General features: G+C 38.8%; 1 protein-coding gene across 1 annotated transcript in view; it reads right to left on the bottom strand.

Annotated features, from left to right (window-relative positions):
• The window catches only part of LOC139116485 (tachykinin-like peptides receptor 86C), a 39305-nt gene that overhangs the window by 9208 nt on the left and 3530 nt on the right, over positions 1-26567 (bottom strand). The window contains exon 2 of the mRNA XM_070679105.1: positions 3608-4018. Coding sequence (XP_070535206.1) covers positions 3608-4018 — 411 coding nt within the window. The remainder of the gene's footprint in view (positions 1-3607; positions 4019-26567) is intronic.

The following is a 26567-nucleotide window of genomic DNA, read 5'->3' as shown; positions in this document are numbered from 1 at the left end:
TTACTAAAGATAAACGATAATATTGTTTTTTGGTTACAATAAAATTGTGTATTCTTATGTTTTTGCATGTATATTGGATGAAGTTTGCAAAACTCGAATAATCAAATTCTGAGTTTTGCAAAATGATCGTAATGTTAGTGTACACTGTGATTTGAACGAAGCTTTTATTGAGTTCATAAAAATTTTCCTGGAACCATCAGTTGTAGACAACAGAATCTAATATACATTTAGACATAATTGAGAAATGGGAAGTGATAATTCTTTAGAATGTCGTCAGAAAGAGAAGCAATATGTGAAAATCATTGTAAATTTAGAATACTGGTGGCCATTCTGAATATTTAATGAGGTCATGTGACCAGTATTTGCATATTTTGGGGGCAATTGTAATACTACAATTCAAAAAATATCTTGTAAATATGGACAAAGTTTGATACATTCAATAGTCAGAAGATACAAAATAGGATACCTTGACCTGTCTGACCCCTATTCAAGGGCGCTGTGTGTAATTCTTGACTTATGAGTGAAGACAAGAAAATCTGTGTAAGGTTTATCAAATCTGTGTAAAGTTTATCATAATGTATAAAGTTTACATCAAAGTTCATGGTAATGGCACTACAAAATGTGATTTAGCATTGGAATATGATAAAATAATCGATTATCTTTTACTGGAAAACTGGAAAACATGTAAAGATAATGATAAATTTATATTGTTTGCGGCCATTTTGAATACCTAATTAGGTCACATGACCAGTATTAGCATATTTTGGGACAAATGTGTCATTTGCATTCAAAATATACATACATACTGTGAGAAATATTTCATAATATTAGGTGCTGGATGTTATGTTACATTATGCTTTGACAGACCTAACACTTATACAGAGCCTTTGTTTACATTACACTTAGCAGGTCAAAATGATACAAAATATCAGTGTTTTTTTTTTTCAAACTTTTTGTCACAATTTCATTTCAGTCCATGCTGACGTGATAGAAAATAGGTTTGGTGATGAAAAATGATGAATTAATGAGGAATTCCCATGAAAATAAAGAAATATGTTAAAAAAATACAATATTTTATATATTGGCGGCCATTTTGAATACTTAATGAGGTCACATGACCATAATTTGCATATTTTTGGGACAAAGTATTTTATGGTGATTCCAAAAATATAATGGTATGGGGGACAGTCTTTGTTAATTTAAGAAGTCAGACGTCATGCTAGATGGTACTTCCAAATGTCAACTCCACCCCAGGGCCTTAGGGTGCAAAGGGTTAAAGTGGAAAATAAATGTACGAAAGGTTGCAGTATTCTAAGCAACTTCTATACGTATGATATGCGTTTCTCTAAAGTTGATTGTCGATAATTTACGGTAATAAGATGGGAGGGGCACGTTAATATGTCAATGCTGACAGCTGATATTTATCAAAATATACTGATAAACACTGACGTGAAGCAGTCAATTAAAATACTGAATGATAATTTATTTTAATCATCCCATAGACAAGGACAAAATAAAGCTCTATCGACAGACCAGCCACTTTTCCTTGTATGTAAAAGGTGACAATTCATATACTGAGCCATGGTTTTGTTTTCTCAGATCTATTCTTTCCTGTTGTGTTCCTCCTTTGAATCTACGCTATCGCCCAATGGTGAAATTTGTCTAGCCAACGAGCTAGGATAAGCTGCCCTGCAATACTATGATTAAGCTACATTTGATTCGTATCCTACTGGTTATACCTGCCAAATATCTGCCATTATCATTAAATGATAACAGCCATAGAAAGATAGATAGACAGACAGACAGACAGACAGACAGACAGACAGACAGATAGATAGATAGATAGATAGATAGATAAATAGATAGACTCAGGCACTCTTTCCTCCCTTCCTCCCTTCCCCCTCCCTACCACATAGAGCAGCATAACATAGATACATACATACATACATACATACATACATACATACATACATACATACATACATACATACATACATACATACATACATACATACATACATACATACATACATACATACATACATACATACATACATACATACATACATACATACATACATACATACATACATACATACATACATACTCAACAGGTCAGATATACTTCTGCTTTAGTAGCTAAACAAGTCAAATCACTAAAACATCAGATTATTCTGACTATTTTAGTTTCGTTTAGTTTAGTTTAGTTTAGTTTTAGTTTTGTTTACGTTAGATTACTTCAGTATAGTTAAGGTTATTACGAAAATAACGCAAAGAATGTATAAAGACACATACATGTAGTCATTAGCGCGCGTTAGCGCGTCGGGCGATGCGTTGCACTAATGTCTGAGTGCTTACTTTGCGGTATTTTCGTAATAATTATTATCATACATCTCCTTTTTTATCAAGAATAAATGCACCCGTCGTTTCCGATGCATTATTCCATACAATTTAGAGGCATATTCTGCATCGCCCTCTTAACTGCGAGCGGGTTAAGGGTAAGCGCCATCTTTGTTTACATCGCGCGCTCACCCAACATTCGATGTACGAGCCGAGCAGCGATGCCATGCCATATTGTACAGTGCGGTCTTGGTGAATGCGGTCTTGGTGAACTTCGTTATTACCTCATAATATTTTTCACCTTCAAACAGTCGTAATACATTACTTCTGTTTCTTTAATCAGAAGTTATTTTCAAAGTACAGTATGGAGTTTCAGTATGGAGCCATTCAATGACGCACTGGTTTATCATCAAATATGAAAGTAAAGGGGTTATTGCATGCCCGTTACGTGCCCGTTTTTAAGAAAGCTCGATTGTATTGTTTGCGAAGGCAGATGTATAATAATTTATTTTATGTTATTATATTTATTTTATCTGTGTATCTACCTGTTGATTGCTGGTTGTCTGCAATACATCAGAAAAAATGTCGTTATCCTCTATTTAATAAATCAACTGACTGTGTATACCAATGATTCTCTCAAATATATAATAATAAACTAGTCAAAATCTAGTAGTTACCTGCCTCAGATGATCAGTTGGTAAAAATACTGATTGACAGCTATCTAAAATTAAGTCTTTCTAATTTGAAATGGAAGTCAGGGAGCGATCAATTTTTGTACTTACTTAACGAGTAAACCCACACTTTGTAATATCATTCCAAAGTCAATAAAATATCTGTTAATGCTTTAAAACTGGGGAAAGTTTTAAATTATTACAAAATGCGTTAACTGTTATTACAAAGTGCGAATTATTACAAAATGCTGATACCCTTGTTACATTTTGCGTAGACAATTTTTTATTACAAAATGCTGATACCCTTGTTACAAAACGCGTAGACTGGTTTATTACAAAATACTGCAGACGTTATTACAAAATGCTTCAGTTATTACAAAATGCTGATACCCCTTATTACATTTTGCGTAAGTTATTACAAAACACGTCAGTATTACAAAATGCCGCAGCACAGCGTGAATAGATTTGCAAAAGAGTTAATTTTGCAATGACCCTTAGTCACCAGAATGTGGAATCAAGTGCCCGGACGCCATGGTGTAGGAAGCAAAATACAAAAATATTTTGTATTCAGGCGAACAGAAATATTCGCCACATACCTTTCTTTTGGCTCTGTTTTGCAAGCTGTTTAATCCTGTGTCGAAGTTGCCCGGTATTCTGTCTCTCAGCAACTTACAGCCGGTTCTGATGTAGCAGACTAGCAGGGTCACCATAGGTAGCATATACGTCAGGGTGAAGAGACCCCAGACGTATACCACCTTGAGGTCAGGGTCGTGCGTTTCAGGCCATCGTTCACCGCAGAGCTCTATTTCTCTCCCGTCGATGAGATACCTCACGGTCGACATAAATTTCAACTTCGGGAAGGAGATCAGCAGGGCCGCTAACCAGATGAAAGCGACGGCGCAGGTTTTCTTCGCAGTGGTGATGGGTGGAAGCAGCGGGTGCACCACTGCTCTGTATCGTTCTATCCCGATCGCAGTCAAAGTGAAGATACTGCTGAGCTGTGAAACCTGAGAGAAAAACATGTAATATCAGTCAGAAAAATTATACGATGACAAATGGCTCTTTTGTTTGTTTTCTATCATAATAGGCCTACATGTTTTCGGTCGGATTGCGACGTTTTACTAAATAAGGGAGTTAGGCTGCCTACGAAGCCTGTTTGCCAAAATAACTTGAATATTCGCAGGCGGGTTTCGTGCCGTTTTTCATCTTTCTTGTCTATTGTCCTTTTGCGCTCATATCTGTGTGTGGAAACGATCGGACAGGCAATTTCAACAACGGGGGTACTTGTAAAACTTTACCGTTGCGGTCAGCGGGCAAAATTGAAAAGGGGAAACGGGCGCGTTGTATAGAATTCGATATAAGTAGTAAAGTAAACGTGGTCAACTGGGATTAAGTAAGAATTTTACACCCATTTTATTCATTTATCTACATGAAGCGAAGGAAAAATTAACCATCCATGTAACTAAAGTGTGACCCTGACCTATATACGAACTCACGCACGCGCAGCAGTGCATTGTCCTGAACTAAGCGGGAAATTCCCTGCTGAGCATGTTTATACATGTACGGGAAATTCCGTGTGAGTCATCACCATCAAACTAGCCTATATAAAGGACCCCGTTGTCAGTCCGGCCGGCCGGTCGCGGAGTCTAGCTGATGTTGAACACGAAGTTCCTATCGGTGCGAACTTGTTCACCTGATAGATAAAATTTTAGTAATTTCCTCTGAACTTAAAATGTGACGGAAGACCATTACTTCAAATAATATGAGACGTTTCAGATGAATGGTACTGATATCTAAAGTGTTCACTCTTTTATCTCTACGTACAAATGTAGTTCCTAAGTCGTTCTCTATTCTATTCCCACCAACAAAACATTCAATACTCATTTCCCCTCCCCGATCTTTATCAATACTTATGATAATATCACAAGTTGTTCTGTTATCTGTTTTCATAGCATAATATCCAACCAAATCGTCAAATTCATCTCCCGTAGCTAACTTTACACATCTAATGAGAACTGTACCATGTTGAAGTATTTCATATTATCAGTCATCTGTTGATTTACAGTCTGTAAAGTTAATTCAGCTGCCTCATCACCGACACTTTTAAGACCCAGTTTCTTTAAAGTTGTGTCCCAAAATAATCTAACTGGAACTCCGCTAGCTGTATACGAGCAATAATTCTCCCCCTCGTTTATCCACCTTCTTAGTGTATTATCTGCCTTCATTATTGTATTAAGAGACTAATTTTAAGATGAATTGGTATACCAAGAAGTGCAATGTATGGATTCGTAGGAGTAAGCCAACTACGAAAATCTAACAATTTATATTTGTTTACATTGCTATCAAAATAAATCACATTCGAGTTCCTGGTGGTTCAGCAACACCTCCTGCAATTTCACTATCCAATATATCTAAGATGTTACGCGGCACATTATAAGGCATGAATTTCTGACTATCCCCATCCCATGTCAGAGCAAAAGGAGTAGGATCATTCGAAGCCTTTGTGGCGTCAATTACAGTTTCATCAATGTCTTTAAGTTCGGAAAATTCTACAGCATGTTCGTGGGGTGGCGCCGCGGCATTGGCTAAAAACGAAATATTTTTCGCGGTCTTTATAACGAAGGACGTAATCCTTATTATGATTAGCAGCCATTTTAGTATTATTGTTAACTTTAACATCACTCAGATCTTCAAGCTCAAGATTTTGCATACGAATTGTACCTAGACCGAAGCCACTTGGATCAGACATACTCCGTAGGGACCTATATACAGTGAAAATTAAAATAATACCTTGTAATATACAATACACAGTCATGGCTTCAGCTATAGGAATGACAGTTCTCGGTGCTGTATTAAATGCAACGGCATTCACAGGAGGAAATATTATCGGACAAAAGCTTTCTGGGAATGGTGAGGCTCTTATTGAAGAGAAAGTCCGACATGATAAAGCATTAGAAAAATTTGAACATGATCGCAACGTCTGGTCAGAAAAAAGATTACTACAGGCTGACTGGGAAAGAGAAATCAAGCAAAGGACGCACATGCTGCAGCTGAGTTAAGAGATACAGATGCAGAAATCCTTGAAGAAGCAGAGCGGCGCGCAAAGCCGTTCCGAAGGCGAAGCAGTTCAATTCTCAGATTATTATCAACCCAGTCCTGAGCAAAAGAAATATGAAATGATATATTGCTGGAGGATTGGTCGTGGGATGGTTTATCTTCCGATAGGGTTACACCGGTAGGGGCCCGCTTCGGGACTACAATAATTCAATACAAAAGCTAATTGGCCAGTTATTGAAATCGATCATGTTCCCATCCTGATCTGTTATCCAGATACGCATTGAATTCATGTAATCTCCCCTTTTCTCAATGGCATAGAAATTGCTCCGTTTTTAAAATCGTAAGTAACCTTTTCACTTATTTCTCTCGTATCCCGGATGGGAAGTATTTGTAAACAGTTCGATACTTTCCCCTGTATGTATCCTCCGGAGGCACCCGAACCAAATGAAACATAATTTCCAGTAACATCGACTACATCTGAATGAACTATATATTTAGTGACTGTTAAGAAATCCACTTTCTTCGGACTCATAGTACTTTTTATAACTGGGTTGTTCTCAGGTTTATCTGAAAAGCCGACGACGTTGGCGAAGCTACCTGTGGCATTGAAATAGACTTTAATATCTTTAGCCAAAGTTAGATAAACATGGTTTGTCGGCAGATGTTTTTCAAAATTAATTTTTTGCTTCAACCCGATTGCTTTGTTTAACGTATCGATATTGTAGTTACCTGGACGTATTGATTTAGTCTTCTTCGGTTGGTCACCTTCTTGATATTTTATTACATTATTCGTCGATGTTATGTTATGCCATGAATTATATAGTCCGCACTCTAGCAGTCTTATCTTCGTAAACTGTGTCGTGTCAATGCAAGGGTAAAAATTAACAGTGACTGGTTCACCTGTTTGGCTTTCAATCCAAATGATCATTGTTGTACGTTGTATGTATATATTACTAAGTATAAATGTTCGATGAATATTATTATTATTCCGAAGGTGCCCATTACGAAGTATAAGGTTCTGCAGGAATAATATTTTTCTGTTCAAGGAATCTTTGGTCGCAACCGCGGCAGCAGTCGCACCGCCTAATTTTGCCAATCGAGTCAAATTTGGTCGACTTGGATCGCCAACCTCTATTTTCAGAAATTTGCTGGAGATCATAAGATATCCCATCGCAAGTCCTGCGATTACATACCATCGTACATTGTGTTTACAACTGTTTTAATATCCATGATTGCTGACTAGTATATAAAATAAAAATAAAAATAAAAAATATGGGGAGTTAATCCATCTCATACAATGTAGAGGAGCTGGGTCCTCCCTCCCCTCCCCCTCCACTGTCGGAACTGTTCCGGAGGGAGCTGCTACGTGCTCTGTTTTTTTCGCTTTCTGGGGAGGATCTTTCCGAACGTTACAGGGGGTATGCCGAGCACGCCCCCAATATAGCCCTAATGCAGTCAATGAAACTCCCACAATTCCTAAAACAAGATAACATTTATTATACCAGCGTGAATTATTATCACACTGTTCTTTCATTGTAGGCGGTAGGTCTGCTTCAGTCGCTACCGCATCGCTCCCCCCCATTCCCCTCATTGCTTTAGTTTCTTCCCCTGTTTTGCCTGTTCCATTCCGCTAGTCGCTTCCCTGAAGCAACTCTCCCTGGATGCTTCGGCGGTAACGTCACTTTCTCTATGTTGCGCTGTGTCGGAGTCGTTTCCGTTTGCGGTGGGGGGTCGTCGGCGGGGCTTCTGACGGAGTCGTTTGCTGAGTCGGCGAAGTTGAATCCATTTATTTCAGGTACTATATTAAACCCGATTTTTTTAAAATTTAAATGTTTACCCGTAATTAAACCGGTGGAAATTAGAGCAATCAGGGGCCCCCACGTGTACGCTATCCGTCCTGATAATCGTTTTATTTCACTGTTTAGAATAAAATCCTTTTTAAGATCAGTGGCATAGTTATCTCGATCATCGATTGGAACTACCTGACTTATTGCCGGGCTCCTAGATCTATGAAACTTTGAGTGATGGTATCACTTATAAGAGAACTGTATTTCGCTTCGTACATTTTGAAGGCTTTAACCACCGTTTCATCTTTCCATTTTTCTACGTCAGCAACTGAAATCTCCTTACAAAAAATAACTTACTTTGACCACTTGCGATGACACAGAGTATTTTTTCACGTTTTGTCTCTATTATGGATTGATTATTGTCCGAAGGCGCCGAAGGTGCCGAAGCCCCTTCGGAATGCGCTGTCGTATTTGCCGCTGCCGATGACTTTATTAATTCTCCATTGTTTGCAGTATGTTATCTATTCTTAGTAAAAAATAAAAATTCGTTTAAACCTGAATCCGAAATAAAGTATTAACATAGTCTGGAATGTTAGTACCCCTAACGTTCCGACAGGGATTCCGAGAAAATTCTCCTCCATTTAAATCTATCTGTATATAGAAACACGAATAATGAGTACAGACCTATTCCCAGTTGCTTTTCAATTGAATAAGACGAGCGTACCGACAGTACAGCATGCTGATATTCCTTCCAAACCGAATGGGGGAATAAAACCTATTCTCATGGACTTAGAAATATATGTAACGCCGACAGAAAAATTTACTTTTCATCCACGGGATGTGTTCAAAGATAACGTAATCACTCATCGATCAGCGAAAGAAAGTAATGTCTGGCTGGGCAGTCCAAAGATGAAATACTGGGACCAGCAACTGAATTTCGCTGTATGGTGCAGCACGACTGGTTGTGGTATATCATTCACCCATCTCTTCGATAAGAAATTTCCTCCGCAAATACGATCATTCTGCCGTTTCCATGTATATTTTACAATACGTCGTATTCTTCATGAAATGGGCGTTGCACTTCCAGACGATACCCCCACCTTCAAAGCCGGCGACAATCCATACAATCTCGTCCAATATGAACTTCTATGTACAGAATTTGGAAATATAAGTCCAACGAAGTCCGACTTTCGCTATCGAAAGGTCAAAATAAAGGTCTTGGTTATGGTTATGAATATTACACTAATCGTGGGCCCGTTAGACAGCCAAAAGCGATATACAACGGTCATGACTTTTTCCTCTCCGCCGACGGAGGCGTTTTCTATACACATACCATTTTTGGAAAGAAAAAACATGTACTGCCCGACAAAGACAGACCACACTATTATTTCTTCCGAAATGATGGATCGGAGGGACAATACAATAGTTTCATTCCTCTGAAGGGAGACTCGGGACTAACAAAGGCCGGTCTCGCCCGCCTCAATGAAAGCCTTGAAGCCTACGTATATTGCATACTTGGCGCACAAGCAAATATTCGTAGTACCATAGTGGGCGATACTGGCAGTGCACAGCAAGTCCGAAAAGAATTCGGTGTTCTCCTCGAAGATGAAATTCGTAATACCGACAAAGTAATTAGTTATAGGCGATATCAAGACACAATAATGAATACTGGTGTCAAACTTGATATGCAGTTTCACCCAATTTACTTCTCTTACCGTCTGAAATGGTCATTCTTTCGGGCCCGGCAATCTCGGGTTATAATAATGAATTGCAATACGCAACAGAATCTATGTCCTTCGGGGTGAACGGTGATATAAACACGGAAGTTCGAGAAAGTGCTGTACACGAGATGGAAGGAGGGGAGGAGGGGAGGGATCCTGTGAAGTGGCAGGACGAGCCCGAGAGTCACCACCACCTCACAATGACACGACTCGGGGGCCTCCCCTCCCCTCCCCGGAACGGGCAGCATCTGCAGACCCTATTCACGAATATGGTAAAATTGGTTTGTTATCTTTAGCAATATTCATTACTATTGTAGGTACTGGAATAAAGTCACTAAATATATAGATCCAGAGGAAATGTCAATATACGTAACCCCACCATTCAACATGATTATAACTGGACCGACATATTCTGGCAAAACAGAATTTATGTTGGACCTCCTCACCGGTCCGTACTTAAGGAAATTCGAATATGTGATATTCATTTGCCCAACATTCATGAATAATAAAGCGTATAATAGAAGATTCATTTTCACCGATGATAATGTGTTTATATTTCCAGTCGGACTCGATGCAGTGGATGATACATTAACCTACGTGCATAAAGAATGGGCCGGCACGAACACTTTAATAATCCTCGATGACTGCGCCTCGTCCAAAGATATGAAGAAGCGCAGTAACGTTTTAGTCCAACTTGGTTTCAGCGCAAGACACTGACGGATTATCTGTCTGGGTTCTGACTCAACAATATACTAGTATTAGTAAACCATTCAGGGAAAACTACAGATGTTAGTACTATTTTACACACCGAACAAGATAGACAACAAAACTATTATAAAAGAATATGGAATGGAGGTGTCAGAACAGGAAGCCGTGGGCCTAATCAAGCAATTGAAAAGTAGACCATTCAGTAAACTAGTATTTCGTTTACGGAATCCGTACGGCATAAAATTTTTCGTATAATATAGCAATTATGGAAGCTGAAGCCGAAGTACTCTTAGAGAATTATATTACAACCCGAAAACTGGTTTTGGAGGTGTACAAAAATTGTATGACGCAGCACGGGCCAGCGGACTGAAAGTGACCAAGAAAGAGGTGCAGGAGTGGTTAAAAACTCAGCTAACTTATAATCTACATAAACCGGTACCTCGTACTCGTGGCGCGTTCCGGAGGGGCCGACGCGTTTTTGTAACATCGATAGACTCACAGTGGCAAGCAGACCTTGTGGAATTCCCTGCAGCATTCGCAAAAGAGAATCATAACATTCGATACATGCTAACAGTAATCGATGTACTCAGTAAATATGCCTGGGCTAGGCCAATACAGTCAAAAACGGCCGATGACACTCTGAAGGCACTACAAGATGTGATTAAGAAATCTGGGAGAAGACCCGACAAACTTCAGACAGATGAGGGGCGGGAATTTACTAATCAGAAAATGCAGGGGTGGCTCCAGGAGTCAGGCATTCATTGGTTTCACACCTACAGTGACAAAAAAGCTAGCGTCGTTGAACGTTTTAATCGGACCCTCAAGACGATGATGTGGAAATACTTTACATATAAACAGACACGAGAATGGCTTTCTATTCTACCAGAACTTCTTGAGAATTACAACAACACCGTTCACGGAAGTATCAAAATGAAACCCAGGGACGTAACAGAGGACAACGATTGGCAGGCATTTTATACACTATTCGGTCCTGAGTTGGCAGCCGGGGGAGTTAACCCTGAATTCAAGCTGGGAGAAAGGGTCCGAATTACAAAATATAAGACCACTTTCAGGAAAGGATATTTACCAAATTGGACAGAGGAGATTTTCGTAGTTTCAAAAGTTGTGTACGCAGCTGGCTTGGGAACGCCACCAGTTTACAAAATAAAAGATCTGAATGGAGAGGAAATACTCGGCACTTTCTATTCTGATGAACTTCAGAGCGCACCTTCAGAACGCGACGAGCTGTACAGAGTAGAACGAATTTTGAAGACGAAAAAAATTAGAGGAAAGAAATATTATATGATAAAATGGAAAGGTTATCCAGAAAGTTTCAATAGTTGGGAGCCGGAGGAAATGTTATTAGAACTTCGTAAGTTCCTGTGCTGGTACTACGTAAGTACTTCGTAAGTTCCTGTCCATGGTACTTGTCAAGTACTACGTAAGTACTAACGTAAGTATTTACGAAAGTTATTCAATAAGTACCATGGAAAAAGTCTTAATTTCTTGAAAGCCGAAAGTGTCAGTTTACCACCCCACTTCCACCCCCCACCTGGCCAAGTATTTATCATGTACTGTCGTAAGTAATGTTCACTTACTGCATCTTTTTCGGCCGTATGTGGATGAGGTGGTACCCCCTCAGTTCCTGAACATATTAAGTTTGCAAGATCTTCAAAACGACTTCTCATGTTACCACAGTCCGTTCTTTCGAGTCCCCCTTGTTCAGCTTTATCGATAAGTTCTGGTTGAAGTATAATGTACACAACTGACATAAGCCATAGACAAGTAACTTCAAAGTCCCCCCCTTTCATAATGTCAAGTGCTCGTAGGTCAAACGAAGCATTATAAGCACACACAGATTCACAAGCGTTAAGAAGTTTGTGTAGGTTCTTTAGTGAGACTCGAGGTTGTTCTAGTTGTTCTTGACCAGGTGGGAAGTACCTTTTTCAAGTTCCTCCTCCTTGAAACCGTCTATTAAAAATCCCTGGCTGCCGCCGCTCCATGCAATTCCAAAGTCAAAAGCTCGTGGATATTCTACTGGTCCGACTGTCTCGGTATCAATTGTTGGATTAAGTATATTCTTGAGAACGAGGGGGGTAAGAGCGTTCCGAATTACCAAACATGGAAGTCTGTAGTCGTGGCAAATTTCTAAGAAAGTCTGTTTGAACTTATTGTGAATCTCTTCTAGTTCTTCTAAGGCGGCTATTTCGTACGACCTGGCTCGAGTCAACACATTCCGCCTGCAATAATCCCAAGGCATATCTTTGAATATGATAATGAAACTGGGTAAATGGTCAAATGCTCTAGAAACAATCTTTTTTTCTTCCCACTCCGTGGAAACGCCCCGGATTCGAGAAAAAGTCAGATGTTGAATTATGGAAGAGTCACAAATAATGTATTGTTCTGAAGGGAGGGGGGTTTCCTCCCTCCTCCTCCCAGCCTGACATTGTAAACTAAGCGTATGTTCTATAAACTGGTTCTGAAAATCGGCAATCGAAACGTGGGTGACACGCCCATTATAAAAGTCGGCAATGTTGCTGGAAAAACTAGTGTCAAATTCTGGTACGTGATACGGATCCAAATTTACTGCATCGTAACTCTTACCACTTCCAGTTGGTCCATTTATGAATATGTATGACATTTTTGGGATACTATATCATAGAAATTTTTTTAAATTTTTTTTTATTAAGATATATACGATAAGACAATGACAATCCTTTCTATTTCAGATGCAATAAAAATACTTGAAACCGGAGAAAACATCAAAATTGATGATGGAGGCAAATTAGTATTTGGTGAATATGTAGATCCTTTCATATACGTAGACAGTGAGCTAGAAGTAGTTTTCAACATCGGACCTAAATATGGTTCTAAAGATCCAGCTACATGTGATGGGGTGTGTGTCCGTTGGCAACCGAGTCTTCAAAAGTTTACTGATTTAATAATATTCCGTACCCTAGGTGAAAGTTTCGATGCAAGCACTGCTAAAAGTTATGCTGCAAGCCTGGCCGCTCACTCCAAGAATAATTCCTGCGGATTTTACAATCCATCTAAAGTGTATCAGAAGCGAGGGAGCGGGGGCGCAGCCAGTGGCGTATTTTAAATTTCAGTTAAAAGAGGGAGAGGGAGAAATCACGATTTCGCTACATGTATTGATATGGTTCAAGAAATTGACTGCGGTTTTAAAACAGTGAGTCCATTGCCAGTCCGAGAAAATCCTGCTATTGTACCTCGTAATATCAGGAAAGGTAGTAAGATAGAATTCTTAGCATTTAAACCGCGCTTAAATAAACGTGCTCTTCTTTCACTGTTGAGAGATTAATATTTTGTGCTGCGCCTAATAAACCAGAAATTCAAGATGCGGAAGAACTAGTCGACTTAGAAAGATTAGGTGAGATATATAAACAAATAAATGCTGACAAAAATATTATAGTGGATTTTGATGACCTATCATAGAATAATTATTTTTTCATTTTAAAATTTTTAGGATAGTATATATCATAAAGATGGCCAGTTTACATACAGCATTCAAGGGAGCAGTTTTACAAAAAAAATTTCCTGAAGTCAAGCGAGTCAAGGATATCGGGGAGCTGGTGGATATTGAAGGTATGGTTAAAGAAACGGAACGAAAGATGTACTCTGTTTATACCGAAATGAAAGTCAAATTATCGGATCCGAAAACTGGTAATACACAATCGCGTTCATTGTATGTTAAATTAAATGATACATACACAAAAGATGTAAGAGGGGCGGGATGTGGGGCAACAATTAATAGATCGCTACGATCGTATGCTTGATACAATTGAAAATGTTGAGGGTTCTGGTCTCGTTCTCGAGGAGATACTTAATTTTGAAGTAATAGTAATTCTAGTAGAAGTTTTACTCGGGGCTGGCCGGGGGCTGGCGCAGTCCAACTTCCGGATGGTTAAAAAATAAGCATTGTGTTAGCGATCTGGTGCTACCTTCGGGCAGCGAGAACTGTTTTCAATACGCCATCGTAGCAAGTTTAAAGTTGACCGACCCCGAGTTTCGTGAAAAGAGGGTGGTCAGGTAAGGAGAAACTGGAAGACGTACGCCCCATTTATTGCTGACTACTGTTGGGAAGGTATTCCCTTTCCTACGCCCGCCGATCTGACTGTATTCAGGCGCTTCGAGCAGCAAAATCCAGGCATCAAACTTCAAGTATTTCAGATCTACGAGAATGATCCCGATCCGTCCGGCATAAATGTGTTATATAGTAGCTGTAGCGGAGCCGAAGCGGAGCCATTCCGAAGGTGAAGCCGATAGGAATCAAATAGCAAATATCTTACTGATAGTTGGCGAAGACGGCGGCCGTTCTCACTTCGTACCAATTACTGCGGAAAATCGCCTTCGTAATTCTCGTACTAATCGAAAGAATGAGCGCAGACGGAAGTGTATTTGCCCGGTTTGTAAAAGAGGTTTTAAGTCAACAGAAGAATTAGAAAAACATCAGGTATACTGTGGAACAGACACTGCCCAGCCAGATTTTCCTAAGGAAGTGTGTCAATTTGAAGGACATCGGAAGAAGGTTCCTTCTCCCTACGTCGTCTATGCAGATACTGAGGCAATTATTGAGAAGGGGACCGGTCGACACATTCCAATTTGTCTTTCGTATGTTATGGTGGAACGGGGGTGGGGAAGTTCCCCTTCGGAACGAGGCCCGGGCCGACCCACTGTTTATGGTAAAAGAACATTCACAGGTCTCTCCTGTGTTACAGACTTTCTGAAGGATATGAAAGAACGGGCCGAGTATTATTCGAAATCGTATTATTGGAAAATAATACCGATGAGGGATCCTTCTAATTACCGGCGCGACGGATGTGATCCAGTCTGTATTGCATGTGGAGAGCCGGCAGGATACCGAGTAGTGAAGGAGGAGGCGACCTTCTATTGCGAAGGATGCCGGCCGTCGAGAACCATTCCTATCTACTTTCACAACCTCAAGGGATACGATGGTTCTTTTATTTTGAAAGAATTACATGAAATCGTTACCGAAGGAGATGATGGGGGTTCCGGACCAGAGCCTAAAATCATAGCTAAGACGAGCAATGGAGGAATTATGGGTCTCTCGAAAACATTTATTTTTCACGCCTCAATTGTTGTTGCCGGAGGGAAGAGGGAGATAAAGAGACGTTTCTTTTCTATAAAGTTTATGGACAGTGCTCAGTTGATGATGGGGTCATTGGCGAAGTTGGCAAAAACTGTGCCGGAGGATGGGTGGACGGCGGCGCCACTTTCGTATCCGAACATTCAAGGGCGAAAGGTTTCTTCCCGTACGAATATTTAGACTCGGTTGACAACTGGAAGAGAACCAGCTCCCGGAGAGGGGGGAATTTTATAGCGAATTGACGGAAGAGGGGATTTCTGAGTCTGATATGAACATGCTTTGCGAGTATGGGACGAAGTTGGATGTAAGACGATTCGTGATTATATGGAATTCTATTGTGAGACGGATGTTCTCCTTCTTGCTAAATATTCGAAAATTTTCGCGACACATGTTTAGAAGCATATAAGTTAGATCCGGCCCATTACATGTCAGCGCCCGGCTTGACATGGGATGCTATGTTACTTTACACGGGTAATAAATTTAAACTCATTCAAGATGCTGAGCAGATGACTTTCGTACAACGGGGAATTCGAGGCGCATCAGCCAGTGTAATATTCATTATTTACAGACAAATCATCCTGCTTACGCTGGCCCCGCCGGCGGGAATACTTACGTTAGTTACGATCCAGAGAAGCCGGTGACCGAAATAAAATATCTCGATGCAAACAATCTCTACGGCTGGGCAATGAGTCAGGCAATGCCTACGGGCGGACTTCATTGGATGACGATGGAAGAGTGGGAGGAATGGGCCGCCGAGGGGGGAGCGGGGGGCGGAGCCGGAGCGTGGGGACCTGGCGCCACCTTTCCACCAAGTTTTCTAGAAGTAGACTTAGAATATCCCCCCGAATTACATGAAGAACACAGCGATTTGCCATTAGCGCCGCATCACTATGAATTTCCGAGGCAGGGCGGTCGACTGATTACAAGTGTGATGGATAGAGAGTCCTATGTCTTACACTACAAGTTGCTGGAATTCTATCTTCGGATGGGAATGAGATTGAAAAAGATTTATCGGGTGCTTGCTTTCGATGAGGCTCCATGTCTCGCGAAATATATTGACTTTAACACTAAAATGAGGGCAAAGGGGAGGACAGATTTTGAAAAGAATTTCTATAAGCTGATGAATAATGCAATGTTCGGTAAGACAATAGAAGATGTTCGAAAGTACAGAGACTTTAAATTTGTTTCGGACTGGAACGGCACGGATAGTGGACGTAAAAAGATTCAGAAGTATAATCCAAAGATGAAACATATAACTTTCATAACTTCCGAAGAGGATGGCGATTCCTGCGACAGTGCCCTACTGGAACTGAAAACGGATGAGCATAGATATGTAAAACCAGTTTTCATCGGCGCCGCAGTACTGGAACTTTCTAAGCTGCTTATGTATGAGACGCATTACAATTACTTTCGGGTCAAGTTCCCTGGAATACGATTAGCCTACATGGATACTGACAGTTTTGTTTACAGTGTGCCAATACCCCCCGGACCCGGACGCTCACGCGTCAGCACTTTCAATGATATAGTCCGAGAAGATGTTGAAAAGAATGGTGAGAAGTCTATATATGATACTAGTGGGATGAGCTCCGCAATAGGCCCCAACTTTCCGAAGATTAATAAAAAAGTGATAGGTAAATTTAAAGATGAGTTGAATGGTGAACCTATTCTTGATTTTGTCGGCATACGCTCGAAAGTGTATGCTTTTCGAACTCCAACTTCGGAGACGAAAAAAATAAAGGGGTGAAAGATGTTTGTGTTAGAAAACATTTGAACTTTGAAGATTATAAAGATCTATTTGAAACTGGGAAGAAGCCGGAGCCGGCACAGTTTGTACAGTTTGTACGGAAAAAGGCTGGAGAAATCCGTAGTGAAAAGCGTAGTAAAATCATGATGGCGCCAAATGATATCAAACGTGTGCAGTTATATAATCCAGACACGGGCGAATGGCTGGCAGAAACATGGCCGATAGGACGGACGACGGGTCATGGTTATGGTTAATATTGTAAAGACTTTAATCTACTATTTTCAACAGTGACCTGGGCATCACTGATAACATAAATGTGGGCAAATATATTATCATTGTGAGCGTCATCGCCACCCCACTCAGTATCTTTCTTCAGAATTTCAAGTTGAATTCCGTCCTTTGTGTTCATTACTTTAAACCATTTCCATGAAACTCAATATCTTTAAAACTACGCAGATCGATAAACAGACAGAATTTATTCTTCAAATAATCGGCCTCATCTATATCAATTTCACACCAATCTTTATCTTCAGCAAAATACCGTCGCACCTCTCGCCAAAATTGTCTTGGTATCATCTTCTGAGCGTACACTTATTTTGCAATGCCTTCGATTGATACAGACACAGATTCAATGGATGGGTTAAAGAAAAGTTCACTGTTCAGTTCTGCCTGATTCTGATTTTTAGTGAAGAGTATAGCGATACCTCTAATGCTACGTCGTGGTACATTTATATTTTCATTGATAACCGTGTCCGATTCTTTGAATGGGATTGTTCTAAAATAATGTATATGCTCGTAAAGGTAACTTTTTCCACCGTTGTAATAACCAGCAGTTGACCCGCGAGTTTGAGGTCAGAAATTGTCTCGTATTCCATTTGAATGTTTTTTAATTTATAATTGGCTGTAACAACCTGATTACTGACAAGTAATTGGGAGGCGGGTGCCAACGTAATTTCCCATTCAATATGACTCCCTAACGCTTTTGGGTATGCAACTCCATGACCTGTTATTAGGGGGTGAGTGAGACGAATAGCATATTTTGTTCTATATGTGTTGAGAAGTAAAATATCACCCACGACGGCGGCATCTGCATCTTTCGCAACACTTCTCAATTTTCTTAGATTTTCGTTCTGAATTCCGTACAGTGTCATGTTCGTTCTCTCCTTTTTATGTTTGAAGAGATCGCGATAACATTCAATAGGTTATATTTATTCAAATCGAAAGTGTCTGACCCTCAAATGTGAGTTTCATACGCTCCACCAAATTTTTGCAACATTTTGTACTACTCGGTTATATTCATCTCCCATTACTTCGAGATCAAAAACCAGGTCGAAAGTATCTGGAACTAAGACTACTCCGCTTTCTAACTTCGGACATCGTATGATAAGTGTCTGGCCTGGATCTGCCTCACTTGGATTATGAGCAATCACATGATGAGTTCTTTCTGACTTCGTTCCATTCGGTATTCGGTTGGTGAAAGTCGGTGATAATGTTCTATCGTACCCCATTTTTCGTGTAATGTATATAGTAGAAGAAAAAAAGAAATTACATGTTAAAAAGAAAATTAAGTTTCACTTTGTGTATATATGACTTAGAAGAAAAAAAATCACATCTTACATAAATATTTCCGTCTGACTGAAAGATAAATCGATTGCCTGTGTCGCGAATCAATCGAAGAACCCAATATTCTTGGAGATGATGAGCCTCTTGGTCATCCTCAGTATCCTGGAATACAGCTATGAATTCTAGTCGCTTAAAGAAGTTAGTCTTCTGACATTCCTTAACGAAAGCTAATATGTTATGATATAGATTATCATCTTTGAGTCGGACACCTGGATTTGCTCGAAGTATATGTCGATTTACTCGTCGGAGTTTGCACCATTCCAATTCGACAGAGAAACCAAACAGGTCTTTATTTTTAGAAAGAAACTTTGCAATATTCTTTTCACCAAACATGTTGATGCCATATTAATACATAATTTTATTTATAATTACTAATGTTAAACCAGTTAAAAATATCCATAGCTGTTCTCCAACAAATCCGACCACCGATCCTGCTGTTTTTAATAGAAAACTGACAAGGGAGCCGATTAAACCGGGTATTGCAGCAGCACTTTTTGCGGCCAAGGTTTTTAACCATTCGCCAAATTGCTTTACAATTTCTTTCGCTTTTGTATATACTTTGGGCGGACCTGAACCTCCTGCGTTTGCGCCAGTTCCTGCTCCTGCTCCCCCTGCTCCCCCTACTCCTCTAGTCACAGCCAGGGCAATTGTTGATATTGTCATTCCAAGGGCAGTCAGTATTGCAGCGATTGTTATACCATTTCGTTTAAATAATTCTGTCAGCTTCAGTCTCAGTGACAATCTGGATCAGAAATTACATCACGAAGAGACCTAGTCGTAGCCAGTCTTTCATGTGCCCCACTGATCATATCAAGTTGTACTTCAATTCGATCATCAATTTTAGCTAGTCTTGTTCTGAGTTCGGGTGTAAGTTCTGTCTGCTCTAACAGATTTTCTCTTTCACTGTAAAGCTCATCAAGACGCATATTTGCTATCTTTAATTCATCAACAAAAGCTCTATATTCTGGGTTTAGATTGTTCCATTGTTCGATTTTATTTTCAAAAGCTTGTATTTTGTCTGCATTACCAGAAGCATCTTGCCGTAACTCTGTCAGTTTATCTTTGTATATACCCATGTCTTTTGGTGACATCTTCTCAGCCGGTATTTTATCGGTTATCACATCTTCAGAATGTAATTCACGACTCACATTTTCGGGCTCTGCGCTAGAGCGGCCCCCTAATACTTCTCTCATAAATTCATGTCCTCCTTTTTCTCTCATTAATGTGGTGAGCTTATAAAATCCACCTCCTCTATCTTTAGACAGCTTGAGGTTTTTATAATACAGCTTTCCATCCCTAACCTCAGATTCCATAGACAATACACTTAATGCATCCGGATCAGTAATTTTATTCTCCTTTAAGAATTTTTTAACCATTCTTAATTTTTCATCTGCTCTAAGTTCAGTCAAACGATCGACCTGCGGGCTCCGCGCGCTTGAGCTAGCAAGGAAAGGATCAGCTTCTGCAAGGGCATTATCATCGTCTATGAAGTATGTTTCAGCAGTAGCGTCATCATCATCATTCAAATTTGCATCATCGAAATCCTGGAGTGGTATATCTTCTCCTCCTTCTGCCATATTGTATTTCTATATTACTACAATTATTTTTTATCCCCCTTACATATACAGTAAAAAATGCACATCTCAGTTGTTGAAAGCGTTGAACAATTGGCTGATTACATAGAAAGAACAAGTGCTGCATATCGACGAAGTTATAAATTAATGGGTCGAATTGATATGGCTCTTAATATTACTAAGGAATTCTTGTAAGCTCTGCTGTAATAGCGGCAATTCCAACAGTTCCGTACTGTTAGCCTTAACTCCTATACCTGGCGTCGTTATTGATGTGATACAAGGGAAAACTGGTGTAGCAAAGAGACGAGAGAAATATAAACATTATTATGTTCAATATAAACAGCTGCTTACACAAATACAAGAAAAAGCTGCAACCCTTCGGAACGAGGAGCTCCGGGGTCAGAACTTATTCAGACATATTTCATCAGGCGCTAGAAATTCAAAAACAAGAAGGATTTAGTCCACCTCTGGAAAGATATTTAAGACATTATGGATTGAATGGATATGAAATTTAGTTCGCACCGATAGGAACTCCGAGTTCAACATCAGCTAGACTCCGCGACCGGCCGGACTGACAACACAGCTCCTTTATATAGGCTAGTTTGATGGTGATGACTCACACGGAATTTCCCACCTTCCCACCTTCGGAACGTGTATAAACATGCTCAGCAGGCCCGCTTAGTTCAGGACAATGCACTGCTGCGCCAAACCCCTGTTGCGCATGCGTGAGTTCATATATAGGTCAGGGTCACACTTTAGTTACATGGATGGTTAATTTTTCCTTCGCTTCATGTAGATAAATGAATAAAATGGGTGTAAAAATTCTTACTTCATCCCAGTTGACCACGTTTACTTTACTACTGATATATTGTTTCAGGGTTTTCGGGATCCAATGGATATAACAACATCGTGTTGTGATGAATGTTGTTGTGATGAAAGGACCGGGGATTTTTATGATGGGGAGCAGCCCAAAGGAAATTTTCTTAGCGGGTGTTTGGTGAAATGGAAAACAATTTTACAGCAAGAATTTTTTTAATTGTAGCTAAAGGATATTTGCGAACAAACTTCTCTTAACCTCCATATTTCAATGTTTCGAAATATGTCAGACTGGTAATTACATGCAAAACACTCCGGATTACAATTTCTAGAAATCAGCCACGGCTTGTTGATATTGGTCGAGATGAACATGGAATACCGCCGTAACTGTCGTAAAAATACCGGCTATATCATCGATGATGAATGTGGCGGATAGGACATATCAACAAACCTGAAGCTTGTACATGTCGTTCATTGAATTACAGGTGAAGATACAGACTGAAAAGAAATTACATGATCTAAAATATCATTAAGATAGAATGCAGGGGCCTTGAAACATATATTCGGACTCTCAAAGTTTTAAAAATCTTTTCTGATCTGCCACTTGTTAAGGCTCATTTCAAAGCTCTTGGGATAAGAAAAATTTTCACACTCTTAGTTTTTCGAAAAGCGAAAATTTAATTTTCCTCATAGAGTTAAAGCAGAGGTGGTGGCCTTTTTGAATGTCAAATATTGGTAAATCTTGGGTACTTTGTTCCTCTAGTTCCAAACTTTGCACAGTGACGCCTGATTTGTATTCTGGACTTAGTGAGAGAATGGTTGAAAGTTTCATTGGGGAAAGTTGAGCTAAAGTAAGTATTTCGCTTTCAAGGCGCATACTACCATTAAGTGACGTTTTGACAATCATCTGTTATCAACCATTTCATTTTGTTTTCAAGGGGTCCAGTGAAAAACCTAGTTCTAATATAGTACGCCGTGCGAGTTAGCGACATCAAGACTATAGTTGCTGGCTTTACTTTCTTAAAGCATTCGTCATATTCCTCTTCACTAGGACATTCTCAGAAACAAGTACACGTGATACTTTACGGAAGACTAATTCCTTAAGGAAAGCGGTTATTTCCCGGTGGTGGGGATCTTGTTTCAAAATCCAATAGGAGCAGGAAAGCAAAACATGAGTTTCTTTCCTTTCAAACTTTCCAAAGAAAAATTCCAATGATCAACAGCGGTATATACGCCTTTAAATTTGAAATCATAAAAGCGTTCAGATGCACCTGAGCGTGACTGCAATTATAAAAGTGGCCCAGTAAGGTTTTAATATTTCCATATCACAGTTTAAATAATAGCTGTCCTGCTATGGGAACTTAAAAGAGTAAAAACCGACAATAATAACAACGATATCATTGGTTACAAAGAATTAACATTTAGAAAAACGAGAAACATACTACGCTATTCATATAGTACACGTTTAAAATTCAGGGTATTTCTTTGATTTTATGTGACACGTGTTCTAAATCATACTTTTTCTAATCTTGCTTCCCAAAACAAGCTAGTAAGTAATTTTTCCATTTCTGAGTATGGTTTCTGGCAATGGTTTGGTACAATACACTTGCTATTAAAAGAACAGGACTGACTAATGCCATACAATATTTCTCTTTTCAAAAATGTTCATCTGTCAACTTTGACACTCTGCAATGAAGATTGATTTAATCCCTCGAAATTACACGTAACTGTAAACCGTCTGTATTATCTCGGGTCTATGTACAAACGGTGTATTGCATGGAATGGTTTGGCCTGAAAAAATATTAAAATCTGCACCTTAATATCTGCAAGCTATTTTTAAATATTGGACTGGGTTCGTTTCTAAATTTCTCATCAATAAACCGAAAATGCGGGTTTTTTTCACAAAGCGTAGCACGATTCGAATTAAATGTTGCTGTATCAAATTTATGAGTGTCGAGCAGTAATGAGAAACTACAGCATTTTAAAGTCGTAGTCACTTTGACCGATTGCGACGCGAACATCTTTGAAAGAACTTACGTCTGTAACTTTGGATGATAATTTCACTGTTTTGCTTTCATTGTCGACTATAGTTTCTTGTTCTACCTAAAAAAGGATGTGGAGATAAAAAGTGCTCAGCTGTACTGTGTAAACTGCACTGTTATCGTTGACGAGAGAATTCTGGTCCGGACGAGTATTCAAACGTAAACAATAACAGTGCATTTTACACGTCGTATAGTTGTTGATAAGCTCTATCGTAGGTGTTTTAACGTGCCTTGGGAAGTGAGCAAACAAACTATTGTTGACATTTTCAAAAAGTGCTACTAAATCATCATCACTGGCCCTTAACATGTGTCGTTCTATTTCAATAACAGACCCACATATTCTATATTAACACAACCAAGGTAGATGTAAGAGAGAAAATGTATCGCTTATCCCTTTTTAGCTCGTGCACGTGTTCACACACGTGAGCTAATGCCTTAGCGATGTCTGTCTGTCTGTTCGTGTGTCTGTGTGTGTGAGTGAGTGTGTCTGTGAGTGTGTCTGTCTGTCTGTCTGTCTGTCTGTTTACAGGATAACTCAAAAACGCCTAAACAGATTCAAGTCAGATTTGGTAGACAGGTACCATATGCTACTTGCAAGAACTGATTAGATTTTAGTTAGTTTGGCTTGCATATTAATGAAGTTATGACATATCTTTTTTTTTCATATAATGGTTTCCCTAAGGAGACAGTAATGACAGTGTCGACATATAGCAAGAAATACTGCACAAAATTTCATGAAACAGTCTCAGAACATTATGATGATACTGTAAGTGTCATGTCAATTATCTGCTCATTTGCATATTTTAAAGAACGTTTGTAATTAGTGACATGACTCTGAAATTCCTGCACCAAATTTGATGATACATGCAGCAAATATTGATCTGATATATATCTAACTGTACTTAGAAGCAATCGGCAGTGTCAAGTTAATACATAGTGATTTGCATATTTTATGAAGTTTTGTAATTAGTCATATAACTCAGAAATAACTGCGCCAAATTTGATGAAATCTGCTGCAGATACTGATCCGACAGATATCTAACTTTGTTGTAAAGCATTTAGTAGTGTGAAGTTAATTAAGGGTTCATTTGTATATTTAATACACTTTGTAATTAGGTATATAACTCTGAAATCACGGAACCAAATTCGATGAAACCTGCTACAGATATTGATCTAATAAATATCTAATTGTACTATGAAACATTGAGCAGTGTCAAGTTAATTAAGGGTTCATTTGCATATTTAATGAACTTTATAATTAATGATATTACTCCAAAATTACAGCATTAAATTTGATGAAACGTGCTACAAATGTTGATCTGATGGATATCTAATTGTCCCATGAAGCATTGAGCAGTGTCAAGTTAATAAATAGCTCATTTGCATATTAAATAAAGTTTTGTAATCAGTGATTTAACTCTGAGAGTACTGTGCGAAAGCTGATAAAACCTGCTTCATATAATGATGTAACAAATATCCGATTGTTCTATGAAGCGTACTACTATTGATGAACCTGTTGTGAAACACGCGAGCACATTCAGTTCACATCTGGTTAAAGGTATACTGTCACCTGTTCCAATTTTGCCACAGTTACCATGGAAAGAGAAAATCTAACCAATCACAGATTTTAAGCGGGTGGCCGCTTTTTAAAAACAGCGCCCTCAAATGGGCATTTTGAATACCAAGGAACGCCCCTTTGACCATATATGGGCATATTTAGATACAGGTGACTGTATACCTGGTCAAATCATGTAGGATGCATTGCAGTTACGTTAACTGCTGCCTCTCATACGACCAACGACAGATTTTCGCTCTATTGCATATCCCTCGAGTAATGAGATGACGCCGTCGACTGAAAATTGTTTATGAGAATATGATGGCATTTTGGCAATCGTTCTCAACAACTCAGCAGGGTCTGAAATTTGACATTATATTACTGACATTTTTATGATCACAATATTGCTTTCATGGTACAGTTATATTAAACTCTAACTGAAATAGGCGACAAACTTTATGGGCTTCATTAATCTTTTAAAACCTCCTCGGGTATTTGAATACATACATACATACATACATACATACATACATACATACATACATACATACATACATACATACATACATACATACATACATACATATATATATATATATATATATATATATATATGAAAATACATACATACTAATATATATATATATATATATATATATATATATATATATATATATATATATATATATATATATATATATATATATATATATAGATATATAGATATATGAAAAAATGAAACCATAACAAATTTTTGATATAAATATCGGAGCGGCTTGTAATGCTCAGAGGTTAAGTTGGGTTTCATTTGACTTCGTGATGAACATCATACGTGACGTCAGAAGTCTACGTTTTGAAAAAGTTACTGACGGTATTTTTCGTCTGCTATTGATATCACCTGCACGAGGAGATAGATTTATTGCATTAAGGTATAGAATGCGCCTCGGGGACAGATATTCGGACTCTCAAACTTTTTCAATTCTTTTCTGATCTACCACTTGTGGGGGTTCATTTTGAAGCTCTTGGTGTAAGAAAACTTTTTTACACCAAGTTTAGTTTTTTGAAAGTCGAAAATCGAAAATTTTATTTTTTCTCCGCGAGAGTCAATACAGGGATGGCGTCTACTTTTAATGTCAAATACCGATAAATCTTGAGTAATTTGTTTCTCTAATACCAAAATTTGCACGGTGACCCCGATTTTTATTCTTAGCTTTGAAAGAGAATGGTTGAGAGATTCCTGAGGAAAGTTTGAGCAAAAGTTAGAGTCTTTCATTTTCGAGGCGCATACTACATTAACCATAGACCCTGGAGTCTCGCTCCAGGGTCAATGCATGAAGGTAGAAAGTGCCTCTCAAACTTTTACAATGATTCTTTTTATACTACCACTTGTTGAAGGTTTTGGAGTAATTAAAATTTTCACCGTCCTATTTTTGTGTAAACCGTAAATTTAATTTTTCCAATAGAGTAAAAAACAGGGGTGACGGCCCTGTTGAATTTCAAATATCGGTAAATTTATTATAATCTGTAATTCTTATACAAAATTTTGCACGGTGACCCCCTGACTTTTATTCATGATGTTGAAAGAAAATAGTTGAAAATTTTCTTGGGTAAAGCTTGAGTGAAAATTCAAGTGTTTCACTTTCGAATGCATGTTACATAGATAAAAAATACCTTCAAATGCATTATCTTGTATGATAATCTTTTCATCATTAGGAAATATAATGACGTCATCCATATGTTTGATGATCGAAATTAATATTTGCTCAAACTGTTTTATGTACACTATATACGCGTTTTACCG

This window comes from Ptychodera flava, chromosome 17 (genome assembly GCF_041260155.1).
Source record: "Ptychodera flava strain L36383 chromosome 17, AS_Pfla_20210202, whole genome shotgun sequence".
Lineage (NCBI taxonomy): Eukaryota > Metazoa > Hemichordata > Enteropneusta > Ptychoderidae > Ptychodera > Ptychodera flava.
Note: the sequence above shows the minus strand (reverse complement) of the source record. Positions and strands in the feature narration are given on the sequence as shown.